The sequence below is a fragment of the Rousettus aegyptiacus genome, unplaced genomic scaffold, assembly GCF_014176215.1.
Source record: "Rousettus aegyptiacus isolate mRouAeg1 unplaced genomic scaffold, mRouAeg1.p scaffold_m13_p_12, whole genome shotgun sequence".
NCBI lineage: Eukaryota > Metazoa > Chordata > Mammalia > Chiroptera > Pteropodidae > Rousettus > Rousettus aegyptiacus.
Genome location: NW_023416287.1, coordinates 13,790,453 through 13,810,770, shown reverse-complemented (window position 1 = coordinate 13,810,770; position 20,318 = coordinate 13,790,453). Strand labels below are relative to the sequence as shown.

Here is a 20,318-nt window from a genome sequence, read left to right as displayed (position 1 = left end):
CAAAAACTTGGCCCCAGAAAGACCGACCTCAGTGCCTTGGACTCAGGCACTCATTGTGAGTGGACAGCCAGTTTGGGATCTAGCTCTTTGTGTCCTGTGGCTGCAGGGAACCGCAAGCAACTACTCTTGATTTCCTGCCTCTTTGCCCTCCCAGCCTGAGCCTCGCTGCTTTTGTGTAGCGTTCAGTTGGGAGGAGGGAGTTGGGAGACTTTGAAAAACCCCAGATCTATCAGTGTTCTTCCACTTAGCATGTGCCTGTGCTGTGGCTGGATGGACACCTAGCTCTGTCCTCCATTCCCCTGCCTGCAAGTGTGAGAGATGATATTTCACAACCCCAGGCTGTGGGTTGCTTCCTGCAAAGACCCCCCACCCCCGAGACAGGTGTTAGAGCCCGGCTCAGAACTAGGTCCATGTGGAGGAAGGCAGTCCGGAAGTGACACCCGGAGAGAAGGTCCCATGGCTTCCTTGGGCATGGTGTACATGTGTGTAGATGAGTGAGGAGATTGTGAGGAAAGAAGATCTTGTGGTGAGGCAGCCATCCTTAACTACAAACTCCAGATCTGGCATAGCCGCTGAACTTAGAAATGGCATCTGCCTTCCTCCGTGCCCCATGGGAGAAAATGTTAGTGGTTTGAGAGACCGGATTCCAAAGGGGAGGCAGGACAGACGCTATAGAAAGCTGAGGCAGTTCTGGGAACATCACCCAGGTATCAGAATCCAGGCACGGCCCCTTCATTGCTTCTGGGTGTTCCCTGTGCTCTGCTGATTTGGTGGCACAGGCTGTAGGTTCCCAGATAGAGATCTCCTGAGTAACAGGCTACATTTCAAACCATGCATGTGACCACTAGTAAGTGCAGCACAGTGGTTGAAGGCAGGCTGGATTTGAAGCCTGTGTGTTGTGTGTCCCTCATTCAGTTACTTACCTTCTCTGAGCCTTTTTCCTTATCTGTAAAATGGGAACGCTATATTCTACTATATATGGTTGCTCAATTTCAGATGAGCAAATTTGAATGTAAAAATTTAATGTAAAACATTTATGGCGGTGCTTGACACATTATAAATGTTTAATAAATGTGAGCTGTTATTAATAATAATAGATTGTGACTGCCCTCTTAGATTGTGACCGTTGTGGAGGTGGAGTGTGGCTGTAGGAGTGTGTGAGGGTGCAGGAAGGGAGAAGGATGGAAACCGACTTCACTTTTGACTTAGATTGCTACCCAGAAAAGGAGAGGAAATGGGTTTTTTTTTTCCCCAACCCATCTACTTACCCACCCACCTACCATGTAGAAGAGTGTACGAAATAAGTATATGGAGATTTGCACATCTGATGCCTGACTTTCTTGTTTGGAAGTTGGGGCTTGACCGAAGGAAGGAGTGTGGAGGGAAGGCCTGTCCACAGTGTTTCAGGTCTTTGGGGAATGGAGGACGGAATGCAGAGGATCTGATGACCCCAGCCTCCAAGGATGAGTCAGCTGGAGTGATGCATATTCAGTGATATTACTAGGTAGCTGAGATTTGAAAGTCCTGGAGCATAGGTAAAAGGTATAGAAGGGGCCCTGGTCCATTGATTTTGGAGGCCCAGATTGAAGGAGTCTGGGTAAAAAAAGCTAGTGGATGCTTGTAGGGGTTCAGATTGTGCAAATGGAGTCCCCCACTGAAGCTGGCCCACTTATTCCCATTCACGGGTATACCTCGTTGGTGGGTTATCATCCCTGCAGCCCCGCTCTGCAGGCTGTGTGTGAGGAAGGTTGGGCTGCCAGCCAGGTCCTTTGCCACCTGGCCTCTTGCCCAGGTGCCTCAGGTGTCTGGCCTTTTCCTGCTGGCCCTGCCAGGGTACCATGCAGTGCCTGTAGCCTGGCCAGAGAGAGAGAGAGATACTTCTGCCACCCTCGGGGTGTCCGTAGCCCTGAAGGAGAGCTGGTAGTGTTCAGGGAAAGTGCACAGCACTATCGCGTAAGACCCTATTCTGGCCTAGCTTTGCCCTCTCACTTTACCACGTGTGAAGTGGGGCTGGCATCTGCTGATTGCTGGGATCATAGTTTGGCTCAAAAGAGAGGTGAGGAAGTGCTTCGGTGGTAGCTGTCACATTGGTATGACAGGGACCAGGGTGATGTTTGGCCTTTTTTTTTTTTTTCCTGCTACTAAAATAAGTGAATACAAAGCAATTACAGACTTCCTGCTGAGTGCGACAGAGGCTTTCATCATGTTTTCTTGGCTAATCCTCACAAGGGCCCCGAGGGGGTGGTCTAGAGTACTATCCCATTTTATAGATGAGGAAATAGAAATACAGGGAATGAGTTATGCAACAGATGATAGTGCTGGTGTGGGACAGCTTCAGCTGGACCCAGCTCCCAGTGACTGGCTGTCCAATCCCAAGAGGCTCTAAGCCTGGTGTTGTACCGTGACTGAGCCGTGACTGTCTCCCTGTGACCTATGTTGCTTTTCCAAAGAGAAACCCTTGTGCTCAGAGCGTACATCACAGACAGCCTCAGACTCTCTAGGCTTTGGCGCCACATGTTTCCTTCTGATGCCTTCTGGGGTAAGATGGTTCAGTTAAGGGTCATTGTTGGTAGGTGGCCAAGGTTGATGCTTCATGGGGGGCTCTGCATGGCAGCCCTGCCAGGCATATCTGTGAAGATTTTGAAGCCCGAGACTGTAGTCTTTGATTCTTCTGTGGAGACTCTTCTGGATGCTAGGCCTCCTTAGGTGGTAAATGAAAACAGATTGTTGCCCTCAGGGAAACTAAAACAGACAATGACAATTCCAAGTGGTACCCTTAATGACAGGGGTGTGGGAGTGGCAGAAAAAAGCAGATTTCCTGGACAGGGCAGTCAGGCTCAGAAGAAGTGCTCTTAGGATAGCCGTCTGGGGCTGTACCCCTGTGGCTGTCAGACTGGTGAGGACGCAGACCACGGGGCCTGTTCTGAGGGTTAGGCCCAAGGTGCCTAAGGGCAGCAGGCCGGGTGTCATCAGGGGTTTTCTTTGTGCTGGCTGGCTGCCCCCAGTGGGAAAGGGGCAAGAGCACGTGTCCGGATCTTCAGAGCCAGCCATCGCTGCCTGTGTGTTTCCTGTCTGACTGCAGTTTTTCCAGGGGAAGTCAGACCTGTTAGTGTTTCCTCAGCACCCTAGGCTTTCCCTCATGTGTGGGCTTCAGACCAGCCCTCCAGGCGCCCCCATCCATCTGGAGCTCTCTCTTTCCTGAGAACCTAAGAAAGGGACCTGCTGCACAGATAACCGGAGGAGCTGAGCACACCCAGCACTGGCGCCCCCCGTACCTCCAGCTTCTCTGCGTGTATGTACACAGATGAGCAGGCTTGAGTCACTGGTTGACGATTTGGGTAGCCCTTTGGAATGAGGGGCATTTATTTGTTCCATAAATATGTTTGAACACTCCCATTTGCCTCCTGAAGGTTAAAAGATAAATAAGATGTCGTCTGGGCATAGAGGATCTGTGCCCAGATCCTTGGAGGTGACAGATTTGGGAACATGTAATTATAATCCCATGCATTACCTCCTGTGATAAAGGTGTGTACTGAGAGTATGGTGAGTACAACGTAATGAGCCCTGTTTAACGGCTGGGGATTGAGAGGAGAGAGAGCCAGGAGAGGCGAGCTGTGAGCTGAGCCTTGAATGACCGGGGAACTTGCCTGTACCCTGGCTGAGGCACAGGGGGTCACTGCAGGGTTGGGAATGTGTTGGGTGTGGTAGAGATGAGGCTGGGGCTGGTTGGGCGCAGCTTAGGGAGAGCCATGGTGTTCTGTGCTCATGGACTGTACTCTCTCCGGTGGGCAACGGTTGTCAGCAGAGGCTGCAATGAGACTGTCTTGCGTGTTAGGGAGAGGTTGAGGAGGGAGACCCGCGAGCTACTGCCGCTTGCAGGAGAGAGCTGATGAGCAGGACAAGATGTCCTCGCTGCGGTAGGGCGGGTATGCAGTGGTTGGTGGCGGAGGGATAGAGTCGGGTCTGGAGGGATGAGAGTGGAGCATAGGACAGTTGACGCTTGAACAACATGGGTTTGACCTGCACTTGCCCGTTTACACATGGATTTTTTTTTTAACAAGTATACAATTGGCCCTCTATCCTGGGATTTCGCATCTGCAGACTCTACCAGCCACAGACTGAAAACAGTATTTTTGATCCACAGTTGGGAATCCGTGGACGCGAATCTGTGGATGTGAAGGGTTGACTATACATTGTTCTATGCCAATTATATGAGAGACTTGAGCATCTGTGGAATTTTGGTATCTGTGGGATGCCGAGGGTCAACTGGAGAGTCAGAAGTTACACACAGATTTTCGACTGCGCAGGGCAAGGTGGGGCTGCGCCCCGTCATTGTTCAAGGGTCAACTGTAGCTTGGCATTTGGGCTCTGAACTCAGACTGCCTCCGTTAAAAATCCTGTCTGCATCTTGCTCTGACCTTGATATGTGATTTTACCTCTGTAGGCTCCTCATCTATGAAAGGGGCATAGTAACAAACTGTGTTTGTCTCATAGGTTTGTGAGGATTTGATGAGAATCTATGTAAAGCACTTTACATCAGGTGTGGCATGGCCTAAGTGATTAATGTGTGGGAGCTCTGATGAGGAGGAAGATGAGGATTAAGTTCCCCAGGAGGACCTGATAGTAGAAGGGAAAAAAACACCCCTGTTATACGAGGGGTCTAGTGCCTGGCCACCAAGTCCTTTGATCCAGAGACACGGAGGCCCGCCCATCCTCCCTTGAAGCTCTCAGCAACCCGGTTGCTGTAGTGAGGATTGTTTACTGCTGCTGACTTGTAGAGAGACAGGGCACTTGGCTGGAAGTAGCTGCTTTGGTATCATACGAGGGTATCAGATTGGCCTATTTCTAAGTGCCTAGCTTAGAGAAATACTATCTGAGCCCACTAGTGAGAGACCTCTGTCTTCCAGGAAGTATTTTAATGTCACCACCTCAGTGTGGCAGAGCCTGCCTCTGCCTCTATTGTCACTGTTTCAGTCTCCATTAACTCAGGGCATCTCTTTCCACTCTGCTCTTTTCTCTGGGGCATGGTGGTTTCAAAGAGGCCAGAGATGGGTAATGTTGAAAGGCCTGACATTAGAGGATAGGAGACTTTTTTCCCTCTCTACTCCCTTTCTTAGAACTGGAGAAGTAGGTGGGGACTTTGAAGTGAGGCCTAGGAGTAACGGGGGTGGGTAAGAGGAGGGGAATCTTCTGGTCACTGCAGCCCGATTACCAACCCACTGCTGAAGGCCACTCTTCACCCTTGGCTCTGCCTAGAGTGCTTTGTTCAGAGAAGCGTGGAGCCCATACTGCCCTGGGAGGCAGTCTTTGAGAGCAGCATGGTCACAGGTGACAAGACTCTAGGCAGAGCCAAGGGTAAAGAGTGGCCTCCTGCGGTGGGCTGGTAATTGGGCTGAAGTGACAAGAGATTTGTGGCTAGAGAGTCAATCAGATCTGGATTCAAGTCTCAGCTTGTCCTGTGACCTCGGGCAGGTTACTTTAACCTACCTGAAATCGACCTTCAGCTGTAAAAATCATTTTTTCCTCACAGAGCTGTATATTAACAGTCAGATGAGAGTACGGTTTTATGTGAAAGTGCTCAGCACAGCATTTGGCGCTTGTGGGCACTTAGCGTTTGTTTCCTTTGCTTTCACCTAACAACAGAGCTCCAGTTCCACCACCAAGCTTGGTCATGACAAGTGCCACTCTGACAACCTGGGTTAGAAGTTGGTTGTTTCCTGCTTATTTCTTTGTTCCCTCCCTGAGTCTGTACACAGAGGCCTGGGGCATGAGAAAAATCCAGCATTTGAATAGTGCATTAAAGTTCACGGAGCATTTTCTCATCTATTGTGTTGTGTGAGCTCCACCACAGCTCCATTTATTGAGGGAGGGTCGGAACGACTAGCCCTCTCTTACAGGTGAGGAAACCAAGGCCCTAAGAGTAAGGTCACACAGCAGGTGGATGGCCAGGATCAGAACCTAGCGTTTCTGATTTCGCACTACCACATTCAGGTTTTTCTCCCACTCTGGAAAAAATGATGAGATGGAATGTTGTATAGGACCGGAGTTTATTTTTAACGTGGACAGAGCTATCCGACGTCTACCCTTGCCCTCCAGCCAGCTGGGTGTGACCAGCTCAGGCTTCTGTCTGTGGACAAACTGGACTCAGTGCTTTCATCTGGGTCCTCCACTGCCCTCGTCTTGCTACAGCACCCCCACTGCTTTCCCATGCTCCTTAGGGGGGACAGAGGTGTCTCGTTCTGACCCGCTATTCTCGGCTCATAACAACTGCACTACCAGGGAAATGGGAGCCTGGGCTCCGTGCTCTAGGCACTCCACGGGCTTTTCCAGGACCCCTGTGACAAGCTCACACACGTGCCTTTCCCCGTGTGTTCCTGTGTTTGTCCCCCATTTATTGTGGGCCTAGCTGCTGTGTGTTCGGTGTGCTGAACTGGATGTGATTACTCCAACTTCTGACTTGTTCGCAGTGGCAGTAGATCTCTAGCCTGGTGTACTTTCCGTATCACCATAGCTAGCCTTAAAAAAGAAAAAAATCAGCTCTCTTGGGCCTCTGTGGCACACTGAACCAGCAAGATACCACTTGTGCTTCCCTGGCCTTGGACTTGCGTTGCTGATGTGCCAAGCACTGTGGAGTCCAGTAGTGACCGTGAACATACAGGTTAAGGTAGATGCATCCAGAAAGGACAGAAACAGCCAGGAAGAAAAAATCATTCCAGGGTCTGAGGAGTGCTGTGAAGGAAACAAGTCAGAGACGACCGTGTCAGGAGAGGCGAGGGTGTACTGTGATAACGCACAACCCCAGGTCTCGTCTCAGTGGCTGACAGCAGCCAAGGTTCACGTCTCCTTTGTTACATGTGTAAGTCTGTGACAAGACACCACTGTCCCTGGAGAGTGGCCTCAGTAGCTTGAGTCAGCTTTCTGGTACAGAGCCTGAACACTGTGGGTAGACATGGCTGGAGAGGGATTCGGAGAATGGAGGCTGGGGAGGAATTAATTTCGGTAACTTGGGCCAGGGTGCAATGAGGGTGGCTCTGCTGTTTTGGCAGAGTACACGGCTACCCAGGTGGGTCAAGAGGCTGCTTCGGCTGCTGCTTGTGTTAGATAGCTGGTGTTAGACTCTGAGGTATTATATTAGCCCCACCACAGTGCCCCTGTTTGAGCTGTTCCTCAGTCTAGTCTGTTGTGGCTACAGCTTCCTGCCGTCACCCCAGAGTTAGAGCCTCTCATCACAGCTCCCTAAAGCTCCTTTGCTGGTGTGCTGGGGCCTCAGAGGGAGCGGGAGTGCCCTCAGCTTCCAGAGGAGAGAGAGAGGTGTGAGAAGGTGGTGGTCCCTGGGGGAGGGGAGGGGCACTAGGGAAGGTGGAGTTAGTTGCTTTGGAGGACACAGTCCACTTGCGTTCCTGGCTCTGCTCTTAATGTTCTCCCCCTGTATAAGACTAACTCCCTTCCAGGTGGTGCTTGGCCAGCGCTTGAGAGGCTACAGAGGGTGCACAAGTACTAGCGCTCTCCCCACTCGTCACCTCCTAGGAACTGGGCCCGTCCCGGGGAAGTGTGGAGGGCTCCTTTTTATAGCCCACATGTAGGCTTTGTGTATAGGCCCTGCTGCTTCCTTCCGGGCCTTTCCCGGTGTTGGCTGGTGGCCCTGGTTTCAGCAAGACTCAGGATGCAGAATAAACAGGGCGGGACTTTCTCTTGAAGAAGACTGGCATCTCCTTTGCTGAGCCCAGGCTTGGCACAGAGGAGGCTGGGGTTAGGAAGCAAGAAAAGGAGGTGGCCCACTCCTGGATCCTGGGAAGCTTACTTAGGATCTGTAGAAAACTGTGAAAGCCCAGGGCCGGCAGGAGATACTTGTGCCTGAAGTGCCGTACGCTGAGCCCGAGGGCCACATGGAATCAGCCTCCTTTCTGGAGCGCCCGTCCTGCCCCTGTGGGCTCCCTCCCGTACTGGCTGACACGCCAGTGTTGGTTAGAGGATCTGTGCAAAGGCTGTGTGAGGGGCCTGGGAGCAAAGCATGGGCCTAGTGAAGAGTGGGCGGTTTGAGCAAAGCTCAGGCCCCGGCAGCGAACAGCTGACCAGACTGGTGAGGGGTTGGGCCACAGCGAGTTTGACCACTTGTTTTTGTGAGATCTAATTCTAACTCAGTTGGGGTGGGCCTTTCACTTTGGGGCTGGCTTCCTGTTTTTTCTTGGACACCTGGAGAAATGGCTGAGCCGAAGTGTCCTGAGGGAAGGTTGTTTAAGGAATGTCCCCAGGTCACAGTGTCTCTGGCTTGGCCTTGGGGAGGTGGGGGGAGTAGGGCATCGACAGACGACATTGGGACTCTGGTGGTGTGAGTGTGTGGTGGGGAAATTCTAACCCCATGGGATTGAGTGGTTTCAGCCCCAGGCCCGGAGAGTGTTCATAGAGTGACTAACCCTAGGAAGGAGGGGAGGTGTTGGCCACAGGCCTGAATGGCTTCTCAGCCTCCTTGGGGGCAGGAGGTCAGCTGGGGGTTGGGCAGCAACAAGGGCAGGGGCGATGGGTCCCTCTGAGGTTCTGCAGACCCCCTCCTCCTTATTCCACCTGATAGTCCTCACCTGTTCGGAGGCAATGCTCTTCTTCCTACCCTAGTCACTTCTCTACCCATAGTAGTAATTGAGTGTAAGATGCCTCTTGTTGGTTCCTGGCAGAGACTGGCTTTCCTTGGGAGCTTTTAACATATCCACTGAGGAGCTTAGAAAAGAGAGCATATGTCACTTGGTCAGGGATTTTCCTCAGAGCCTCTTGAGGCCGTCAGTGAAATACATAAGCATCCCCTCCAGTGAGAACAGAACATCTGGTGCCCAGACTGCTCTCTTGAGGATGGCCCGGGCGCTGACCTGAGAACTGTCCCACACTGGAAGAGTGAGGCTCTGCGGGCTGAGGTGGGAGGTGGGGAGACTGCTCTCCTAGGATGTGCGCTGTTGGAAGGTTTGGCCAGAAGCTGTCTTAAGAGGATAGAACCAGAACTCACATCAGGAAGGGAAGTCCCAAGGTAGCCAGGCTTCTCAGTAGGGGAGGCCATCTCTGAGAATCAGAGCTCAGCTTCCTGGGGAGAGAGGCCGTGAGCGGGTGAGTTCCCTATCACCTCAGAGCGAGGTCAGAGTCTAGACATGCACTGGGGCCTTGCCTTCCCAGGAAGCAAAAGGAGGACAAGGAGAGTGGCTTGGCATGGGCTGGCATGGCCCCAAGGGAGTGCAGCCAAATGCTGAGGAGAGGCCGGGCAAGGCAGCACTCAAGTGGGAGAGGCTAGTCAGGTGGCAGGAGAAGGCGTCTGACCCAGCGTGCCACTGACTTGCTGACTCCCTTCGCACTTAGAACATCTCCAGCCTCCTGATCAATATTGATTGATTCTGTTGGGGTTTAAAGGCTTTTCCCACAGTCTCTTCTCCCCACCCCCAACCCCCCGGAGGGAGCAGGGCCTGTGGTGGCAGTCACATGGAAACCAAAGAGGCGGGGAGCCAGGGTAGGGTGGTAAGAAGCCGTGAGCCTCACAAGGGGAGGCTTCTGCCATCTCCCTGCTTCAGTCCTATCACTCAGACCCCAGTCAGGCCCCTTTGGTTTCCTCAGGAGAGGAGGCCCTAGGTTTTTCTTTCTTCTCCTAACACCTCCCATTTCCTGCGAGACACTGAGGCATTGAAGCTGACAGACGTGGTCCATGCCCTCAAGCAGCTTATACTCCATTGGAGAGTATTGACCATCAGTCAGAGGACCTTCAGGTACATACACAGTTCCCACTCACCTGGGTGCTCAGTAAATATGGTAGTGACAAGGATTAGATTGGGGACAGTGAGAGAAAAGGAGATGTGTTAAGGATGATTCTAAAGTATTTGGTTTATGCACCTATTTGGAGGTGCTGCTGTTAGCCGACCAGAGAGGCAAGAGACCTGGGTTTTGGTGAGAGAAGACAATGCTTGGTTTTGAGGGGTTGATTTTGAGGTGTTTTTAAGGTGAATAGGTAGAGATGGAAAGTCAGCAGTTGGGTAGAAGGGTCTGAAGCTTAGAGTTGAGGACTAAGCTAGAGCTGAGTTTGAATTACCTGTGTGATAGATAATTAAAGCCACGGGTGTGGATGACGCTGGCTAGGGAGAAAGTAGAACATCAGGAGAGTAGAGGACCTTGGCCTGGGTCTCGATGCAGGCCAGCATGTAATGGGAATAGGCCTAGAGCCTGAGGAGTAGCAGGAAAACCAGGAGCGCTTGTGAGGGAGAGTCAAGAGCAGGCATAGAACTCCAAGATGGATGCAGGGCATGGTCAACCTTGTTGATTGCTCTGAGAGTCAGGAAAGAGAAGGATAGAAAAGTGACTTATGCTCAGTGTTCTGGTTCTCCAGGTGGCCTGAAAATACTTGGGGGTAGGGAGATATAGCACTGAGCCTTTGAGATCCTGGATGGCTCTGGGACACCTGCTGGGCCCTCAGCCTGTCTCCTGTAGCTGGGGCTTGACAAACATAGGCCAACTAGAACTTGGGGAGCATCAGCCTGCAGGGGAGGCAGAGGTCACACTGCATAGGACCTCTGCCCCAGAGGCGGACCTGTGGGCTGCCAGTGGAGTCATCTAGGGTCAGGCAGGAAAATTGGGGCAAGCCCCTTCTTGCTGCGACTTTCCCTTACTGTGCTGTACAAGGCCAGTGTAGGGCCCCCTTCTCTCACCTCTCATCCATGAAACTGAACTAACACCCTGTTCCCCAAACAGCCAGACTGTGTGGCATTGGTGCTTTGGCAATCAAACTGCTGCCCTCTGCCTGCCGTGGGCAGGTCAGCCCTCCAGCTCTGCCTTTTGCAGAGCAGTCCGAGACTTTCCAAGGAGAACTGCTCACTTTCTACACGTGCTCAGCAGCACAGACGTGCATCTCCCTGTTGTTCCACTCTTGGCATGACCTCATAGTTATCTGCTCCCCCATCTGTTTCCTCCACCAGGCAGGGCCTTTCTCAGGGGCAGGAACTCCCATGCTTTATATTGATCTCCATTTAGCCAGGACCTAGCGCAGGGCCTGATGTGGAGTGGGAAGATGCGTAATACATGTTTGATCAGATGATGGAGTGAATAAGCCTGCTAGACAGCTGCTCAGCATTCTCCCAGCTTTGAGTTCTCTGGGTGGAGCCTCCTTTCTCTTCCTTCCTTTGGGGCCTGGGCATGCCGTTGCCACCTCCAAAATGGGTGGGCTTAGTTTAGTGTCCTAGGGAAGAGGGCTGCCTGCCTGGAAGGTGTGAAGGCTCGCTAGGACTGCCCTGCTTCTTCTCCACATATCCATGTCGAGAGTGGCAGCTGCTGTGGGGCCACTGCAGAGGGTCCCAGTACTGCCTTGAACTATACCATGTGACCATGAGAGGCCCTTGAAGCCTCTGTTTCCTCATTGCTCCCAAGGAGGGATTCATCTAAAGTCTAGATGACTCATCAAGTACTGGTGAGAATCCTTTACAGCTGTGACCTGAAGCAGTTAGTATGTAGGGGTGCAGGGTCCCATGTAGGAGGATCCGCAACCTCCACCCAACTGACCGAATGACCTTTTCCTGTTTATCAAGGTGGGAGAGGAGCCGGATGCCGAGTCAGGCCTGGCTGCTCTTCTTGGTCAGGTGTTTGGGGAGCAGTGACTGATGAAACTCAAGCTGGGGACACATGCTGACCTCCGACCTCGGTTTACCTGGACTCCAGGGTTTGGCTAGCGTCTCCCTGTATGCATCCTGGGAAGGGGCCCTGTTCTTTTCTCCCCTGCTGGTCTCGTTTGAAGGCAGCTGCTGTGCAGGAACCTTCCCTGTGCTGCAAGACTCTGTGACTCAGGGTCTCCAAGGCTGGATCTTTGTAAATGGAGGTAGACGGCCACCCACCACTGCATTTTCACCTTCCTCTGCCGGAAACTGGAGCTGCTCCTGTTTCTGTTAGGAGGGGGAAGGTCATCACCTCAGAACAGAGAGGAATGTGTGGGGTGGGGAACTTTTACTCTTTCCAGAGGCCTTGGGCAGTAGGCAGCCAACATGGAAACTTGGCTATCCCATGCGCCTGGCTCCTGGTGCATCAGGTTCCTTTCCCACCTTGCCCAGATTCTGTGTCTCCTCTTTGGCCACCTCCATCCTTTGCTTTCAGAGCTGTGAAGAAGACTCTGTCGAAGCTCTGTGTTCCTGGCTGGGACAGGCGCCCTGGGGTGCAGAGCCCCTTTATTTCTGGCTCCCTGTGAAGGGGGCTCTGGGGCACAGTGACTGCCCTACCCTGCGGAGCTGTGCAGGAACCTTCGTGTATGGGGGTGGCAGAGATGTGGGGCTGGGAGTTGGCCGGATGGCATTCGCTTCCCCTTGAGGCTGCCTTTCTCCATCTCCGCATCCTCTGGGAGAGGCTTAGCTCCATTTGTGCTCCCTTGGGCCCTGGGCGTGTAGTTTCTCTGGAGCGTGATGAAGTGGTTGGGTGACTTGGAGGGTGGGGGGACAGGGAATGGCCCATCTGTTTGTGCAGGCTGTGCATGGAGAGGGTGGTTGATGAGAAATCGTTTCTGGGAAGAGCGCACACCTCTCCTGACCCCCGAAACCTGCTCTTCTGAATCTCCTGGTGGCCTTGGCTTAGCGCCACGCAGGGCAGGGGGCTCAGGGGGCCCTGCCTCTTCTGCTCTGTCTTCCCCAAAGCTCCATTAGCTTCCCGTGGTTCCCACTGGATGCAGGAACATTTGTGCTAGGACTGCCCACTGTTTTCAGGTGGCACTGGTCCCCAGGGGCCACATTCCCCTCCCCTCCCCAAGCTGTGCTTGGTCCTCCTTTGTTCTCCCCCCACAGTCACCTCACTGACCACCGTGTTTGCGAATTTGTCGTAGCTCCTCTGCATTTGTCGTCCTGCCGCACCAACTCTTCTGTCCCTCGTGCTGTCTTGGAGCACAGCACCTATGGGCTTGCTGCCTCTTTCAGATAAACAGCCCAGGAGTCTAACTCGTGTTCATCCCTGTTGCTAAGCACTCTGTAAACGTTTTGAGGCCTCCCCAGGACCTGGGTTTGGGGAATGGAGAGAAGAGTCCAAAGCGTTGTCTTCCTTGGGGAGCTCACAGGCCAATGGCCTAGACACCAGGAAGCTCTAGGCAGTGTGACAAGAGTCATGGAGCACCAAGCATGCCACTGGACTGGGCCTGGCGGAGAGTTCAGTGGGAAGGAGGGTCTGGCACACGTGAAGGTAGGAAGGAGGGCTGGGAGCCACTGTGGGGCTGGGATCTGTGGGTCTCATCTTGACTGCATTTGGACGTTTTCGAGGAGGGCTGGGCATCCCCACCTTCCTCCTGTGCCCATTACAGGGCTGTGCACACAAGCTTGGAGGGGATCTGGGGGTTTGCATCCCACAGCTGGGACCACTGAAAACTCCCAGACAGAAGGGACCTGTCTGGGTAATATTCATTTACCTCTCTCAGGCTGTCTAGATTTTGAAAAGACCTTTTATATTTATCATGAGTTGCAGTTTTTTTAAGTTGCAAAATGTATTTACATGCATTTTATGTAAATAGTTTCTATTGTCTTTTACATCAGGCAACTTAACCATTACTTACTTTACTTTGTGAAGAGAAAACTCTTAGAGAAATATTTTAGTAAATGCAGGTTTCACATGCAGAAGTTTGTGTGTGATATGTGCCATTTTCTTTTTTTTCCTTGTGGTGGTGGTGGTGATGGTTTTCTTGATTGGATATCTTCTTTTGGGGGGTTTTAATTTTCAGCACGTCCTCCCGTCCCTTTCTGGTAAAAATCAGTTTTGTGACTCTTAACCGATTGACATTTCCCATTAGCCCAGTGAAGGAGGCGCCAGGAGTGGTAAAGAGGAAAGCGAGGCTCAAAGGCGGTGCCCCCTTGCCCACATTGCCAGTGCTTTTGCTCACAGTCCTTCTCCATATGTCTTCCTTGCCTGACGCGTGGTTAACGGGCCAGTAGTTGAGCCATGTGGAAAGTGGCTTCTTCGAAGGCAAGGGATGCGAGGACACAGCTTTCTGACCAAGAAACTTAGGTCTAATTTAGGGCCTTGGATTTGATGCTCGGGCTCCTCCCATTCTTAGGGTCCACTCTGGTAGGGTAAAGCCATATTTCTACCCCCTGGATCAGGGTCGGCTGGTTCTTTTTGGCTGAAATATTCTTGGTACCCTACTTTTGCTACCTTGTCTCTCTTCTCTGGGAGTTTTGTTGTCCTTGGGATCTACATGGTTAACAGGAATGCTGCCCCATGCACATCCCTGTAGTGGCCATCCCGAAACAGTGGGCAGGGGAAGGCCAATGGGTGGGGCCTTGTGGCTTGGCCTGACGTCTGGGTGGGAGTGTGGGGAGCAGGATTCCAAGACAGGAAGCAGCCCTACTTCAGAGGGGCTGAGCACAGGCTCGTCTTCTGTGCTCTTTATCCTCAACCCCTTCCCACACTCCAGATTGACGCCTGCCGTTTAGCTTGTCCTCTTCATGGCACCCCCTCAGGACAGTGAGTGCTGTCATAGGGGTGGAGGCAAGTTCTAAGCTGTCCCCGAGAGTAGGAGTACCCTTTGCTGATGTCTAGTTGTATAGCTCCCAGAGTGCTTAGGGTCCGTTCTGTGGTTCAAATAGAGAAACGAGCTCTTAAAGAGAAGGTGACCACCATTACTGGAATGTTCGGAAGGCAGTTGCTCTTCAGGTCTGCACGACCTCGGCACTCTGCTCTGAGTTACTGGTAGTCTCTAGTCTTTGTGGTCTCTGGCAAGGAGTCTGTCTCTGGGCCAAGAGAAAGGAGGGTCTCCTCGCCTGGTCATATGAGCAGATCAGTCTTGCAGCATTCTGTGTCAGTGCGTAGAGCCGGCCCCTGCCGCCAGGCAGTGAGCCCATTTTCTTCGGCATAAAGACCACAACAAAAACCAGTCCAAGGTTGGGGGCGGTCAGAGCAGGCCAAGGCTGACTCCCATGTGGCTGTCTTTGTGTAGTTGTCTGCATTGAAGGGTTTTTGGCAGGCCCATCCCTACTGCAGCCTTTTCTTTGTTCACGACCTACCAAAGAAGAAAGCTCACTTGCCCAAGACCTGAGTTACATGTGGGGAAACAGAATTTGAAACTTGGTCTTTGTAATTTCAGATCTGTTAGTCTCCGTTTTGGTACTCGGCTGTGTGCGAGGCGATGGGGCGCTGTGGCTGCGCCAGGCTCGGGCAGCGGCCTTGGGCCTGGGGCACATCTGCACGCACCGATCCGGACTCAGAGCCTCAGCGGTCCCGCTCCCCCACTGTGTCCCTTCCCTGCCAGACCTCATTCTGAGCCTAGGGAAGTGGCTACTTGGATTCTTTTCCTTGGGCTGAGATAGCCCGTGGCCTGGCTTTGACTCTCCTAGGTATGAGTTTGCCCCAGTGAAGCCCTGATAGGTGGCCACAGTTGCTTCCCCTACTGCTGGCTTATATAGGACCCGTGTTAATGGCACTAGGCGCACAGGCAGGGGCAGGCTCCTGCAGACGTCACAGGGACCCGTGATCCTTGGCAGGGCCCTGGCTGCAGTCCTGTGAGATAGAAAGAATTCTCAGTATACTGATGGGGAAACTGAGGCCAAAAGAGGCAGGGACTACCCAGGGCCACACAGCTAGATTGTAAGACCTCTGTGGTTCTTAGCTGCTACCTAGGCCTGGGCAGCCTTCAGGAAGGCGATGGTCAGCCAGGCTTCCTGAAGGAACGTGAGGAGGCAAATTGCCACCAAAGCCCTGAGGCTTCCGCCTGGGGCATCATTTAGCCTGGCCTGGAGCTGCTCTGTGCCAACCTGGTTGGTCCCTCTCTTGGGTGGGAACCTATTCTGCCTCCAGCCTGGTCTCAGTAGAAATGTGCCCAGGAACACATGCCAGAGGTTCACCTAAGGCCTGCTGGCAGTGTGTCGTGCATGCGCACACGTGTGGGGTGGCGTCACGTGGCCTGGCAGCAGGCTTCGTGTACTCACCCTCCCGCTGCCTGCTGGGTGGTAGTCATGTCGTGGACTACCTCTGATGACGGGGAGGGAGGGCAGTTGAGAAGAAGGGCCCAGGCTGCGGACCACGAAGGCCTTGGGTGATGTGCATTTGTGTGTGTGAGGTGGTGTGCCTGTGTGAGAGATGTGGGAGGATGACAGCAGCTCTGCACCGGAAAAGCATGTTGGTTTCTGTTTCAAAGGGCAGAGTTTGTGGTTATTCTGCAGTTTCTCGTCTGGGCATTTCCCCTGTTCAGCTCCTCCTTTCATCCTTGGAAACTGTGTCTTTCTAGGCTGGGCCTTTGTGACTCAGTTTCCTCCATTCCTGTTTCTACCTGAATATAACTCCTCATTTTTAAAACTCAACTCTCATTTTGTTGCCTCTCCCTGTACCTATGTGCCTGCCTTTTTCACTTGTTCATTCAGACATCAAGCAAGCACTGGAAGGGCCCTCCCTGGCCCAGGGGGAGATGAGGCATACCCTTGACACCTGGCCACTAGGCATCAAGGATATGACTACTACAGGCAGGAGCTCCCACGTTGGGTCATTGGTAGAATTGGAGTCCAGGATGTAGATAGTCCACAGCTGGGAACCAAGACAAAGTGGGGGGACAGGGAGTACTTGTTATTCTTGCCATTGGTCCAGCTTAGTTTGGATGTAACAGAGAAGATGGGAGGACAGAAGTTGGGAAGGTAAATCACTGAGCCCCATCACAAAGAGCCTGGAATGCCAGAAAAAGACCATTCTCCTAAGTGAGCAACCTGGGCAGGGATCAGAGCAATGTTCTCTAAAGATTCAGAAGACTCAGGAAGGATGGCTGATTGGTGAGGAGAACTGGGGGCCAGGGCAGCAGGCAGCAAAGTCAGGGCTCTCATCTGAACAACCAGACCAAGGAGTTTGCTGAAGGCATGAGAGCAGGCCTGTAGAACCAGTAGTGTGTGTTTGGGGAGCTGGGCTTGAGGCCAGAAGCCATGCCACTGTCCAAGGTGGGATGGATGGGGCACGGCTGCAGCTAGAGGGGCAGGAAGAGAGCCTGGGGATTGAGGCCCCTTAGGACATTGCAGCCAGGGGGGCATGCAGTTTAGGCCTGGGGTGGAGGCTGGCCGGACGGCATGCTGGCACCGCTCCTGGCTCCAGGTCTTACGGGCCAGCCTGGTTGAGAGTGGGGAGAGAGACTCTAGAGCTGAGGGAGTGTTCAGATAGTTATCTGGTGGCTGAGCCAGGCTTCTTCCGTTTGACTGGATCCTCCCTAAATCTCTCTTTATCTGGCCCGGAAAGCCTGCCTTCTGCCCAGGGTCCCAGCCAACACCAGGGCAGAGAGTGGGTATGAGGCCACGGTCAGCCTTCTCTGGGCCTGCGATCAGAACCTGGGTGCCTAAGCAGACATTGGTGAGGGAGTCGGCACTGAGCGAGCTCCTGCCACACCACCTACATGGCCTGGCCTGGGCTGGGCGCCTTGGCTGTTAGGACTTTTGATCTTAGCAACACCTTCATGATGCTGCTGTTGCTTATCTGTGTTTGCAAATGGAACAGTGGGGTTAGAGCTGAGGTCATACAGCCGATGTGACCTGAGTTGGTGTTCTAGTCCAGGCTCTCACCCCTGAGCCCGTGCATGATTTTCCTACCACTCACTCTACTTCTAGAGAAATTTGGTCAAGCTCTTTGCTTTATAGATGGAAAAACTGAGACTGAGAACTCAGATGAGACACTAGGCATCATTTCTGGAGCTAGCGGCTGAGGCAGGTGTCTGTCATTTAGGCCTGTCCTCCCCGATCTGTGCTGCGTGAGGGCAAGGGGTGTGTGCAGGCCTTCGATAGCCAGGGTAGGAAACACAGCCATGGATAGCAACTGCCTTGCAGGACTCAGCCTCTTGAGACTTGCTTATGGATGACTTTTGGGGTGGGCCATTTCAGGGGTGCGCCAGTTCTTGAGATCTGATCCCGGTTTCCTCTCATGGATCCTGAGACTTGGCTATTTGGGCCTGCCCAGCCTCACCCCACCCTTGGGACTGTCCAGTTTGGATTCTGTACTTTGTGTCAGGAAATGGTCCTCACAAAACAGCCTTGGGTCCCCATTTCTCTTCCTAGAGTGCAGTTTTTTTCCAGGTCAGAGTGACCTGCCTGTATTCTCAGCAAGGGAAGGTACGCAGAATTGAGTTCCTTCCTCCCCCAGACAGCTCACCCAGACCTCAGCTGTTGGCAGAGGTCCGTGCTTAGGTGCAGCCCAGCTCCCTTTTGTTACCCAGTGGGACTGTGAGTGGTTTTGTTTCTGCCCCTTGAGGGGGGTGTCTCTTTGTGGTCCCTCCCTGAGGGAGAGCATGGGAATGAGTGGAGAAACCAGGCTGCCCTCATTTCAGTGCCGAGTCTCAGAGACCCCAGCCTGACCTTGGCCTCTTCTCTACCTTCCTAGTTGACATTCGTGAAATCAAGGAGATCCGCCCAGGGAAGACCTCACGAGACTTTGATCGCTATCAAGAGGACCCTGCTTTCCGACCGGACCAGTCACACTGCTTCGTCATCCTGTATGGAATGGAATTCCGCCTGAAGACCCTGAGCTTGCAAGGTGGGAGGCAAGGCTGGAGGAGGGGTGGGGGGAGTTAAGGAGTGTCCCCTGGCTCCCCAACTCAGCAGGAGGTGTGTGCCCTCGGCTCAGCTCTTCATCCCTTACTCACAGCTACATCTGAGGATGAAGTAAACATGTGGATCAAGGGCTTGACTTGGCTGATGGAGGATACATTGCAAGCAGCTACACCCCTGCAGATTGAGAGGTAAGAACCAACCTGACCCTGTGGGAGCAGGGAGCAGAGGCCTTCGTGTGCCCAGACACTGCCTGCTGATCTCCCCAGACGTGGCCTTGGCTGGAGGAGTGGCCCTCACTGCAGGCTCCTCTCCCTCCAGGTGGCTGAGGAAGCAGTTCTACTCGGTGGATCGAAATCGCGAGGATCGGTAGGTTCTGAGCTGTGGCGCCCACAACAGTAGCCGTGCCTCAGAGCAGTTTCCTGGAGAACCGGAGGACCCAGGGGACCTGCCTCAAGTGGGGCTGGTGGTTCTGGCACAAGTAGCTTCCTACAGAAAGCCCTCTGATGGCCATGGTGCAAGCTGGCGAGAGAGGCCAGGGTCAATAAGCTGTTTGCCTTGCCATCGTAGGTGGAGACAGGAAATGCAGAACTGGCTCTGTCTGTCCTAGAAAGAGGGTCAGGGTGGCCTGTAGTGTGTGAGGGGGGTGCCTTGAAGCTCATGGGTTTGAGGATGTGGTGTGATAGCCAGAGGAGCCAAGAAGAGATGAGAAACAAAGATCAGGTAAGGACCTTTGACTGTTGCTGTGAAAGGGATGGAGAACCATGGAGGGCCTGGCAGAGAGGTGTGACAGGACCTGACTTTAGTTGCATAGGATTACTGGCTGCTAGGGGAGAGCCCAAGGCAGGGCGGAGCTGGAGAGCTCAGTTCGGAAGTAACTTCCAACAGTCCAGGTGGCAGGCGAAGGGGCTGGGGTCAGGGCAGAGGTGGTAGGAAGTGGTTGTATTTTGGCCACACCATATTTCAAAGATAGAATGTCTGTTGTGGAATGTCCTAACAGATCGATTTGGGGGTGTGAGTGAAAGAGAACAGCCAGTGATGACAACTTTTTGGCTTGAGCATCTGGAAAGGTGGAGCTGCCATTAACAGATGGGGAAGGCTGTGGGAGGAGCACATTCGGGGAAGCATAGGAGTTCATTTGGGCTGTTACGTTTTTTGATGCCCTTAGATGTCCAGGTAGAGACGTTGAGTAGGCAGATGGGTAGGTGGGAGTTTAGGGAGAACTTGGGGCAGAGATGTTACCTGGGGAGCACTTAGATGGTATGGAATGCCACGAGGCTGGAGATCACCTGGGCGTAAGCGTAGCAAGAAAAGGGAAAGGGGCCGGCGTCAGATGCTGGGGGCTGGGGAGGGGAGGAAGAACACACCGAGAGAAGTAGCAGTGCGTGAGGTAAGAGGAAAGCCTGGGGTGTAGCATCCCGGCAGCCCAGGGAGAGGGAGCGGATGGCCGTGTCAGGCCTTGTCAAGTATGGATGGCAAAGACAGAGAGGTTCTTTGGACTTAGTAGCACAGAGGTTATTGATAATTCTGAGACAGTCAATAGAAGAGTGGGAGGGGGTTCAGGGAATGGACAGGAGCATGGACGGCTCCTTCAGAGAGAGGGTGGCAGTACCCGGAGAAGTGAGCAGGGGCAACACAGGTGTTTTTGGTCGGAGAACAGCTTGTTTGTAATGCCGATGGCAAAGTCCATGGAGGGAAATCTTGGTGATGGAACAAGCTTCTTAAAATCTGCAAAACGAGAACACTGACAGCCTGCCTTCCAGGTGACAGGGAGTCAGACAGCCAGTGCTACTCAGAGCTGGAGCTTCTGAGCAGCACTGGCTGATGGCAGCC

At 53.1% G+C, this 20,318-nt stretch overlaps 1 protein-coding gene across 2 annotated transcripts in view; it reads left to right on the top strand.

Moving 5' to 3' along the window:
- The window catches only part of PLCG1 (phospholipase C gamma 1), a 35,082-nt gene that overhangs the window by 1,045 nt on the left and 13,719 nt on the right, over positions 1-20,318 (top strand). For both annotated transcript variants that reach the window (XM_016137549.2, XM_016137548.2), the window contains exons 2-4: positions 18,319-18,471; positions 18,583-18,676; positions 18,807-18,854. In XM_016137549.2, coding sequence (XP_015993035.1) covers positions 18,319-18,471; positions 18,583-18,676; positions 18,807-18,854 — 295 coding nt within the window. The remainder of the gene's footprint in view (positions 1-18,318; positions 18,472-18,582; positions 18,677-18,806; positions 18,855-20,318) is intronic.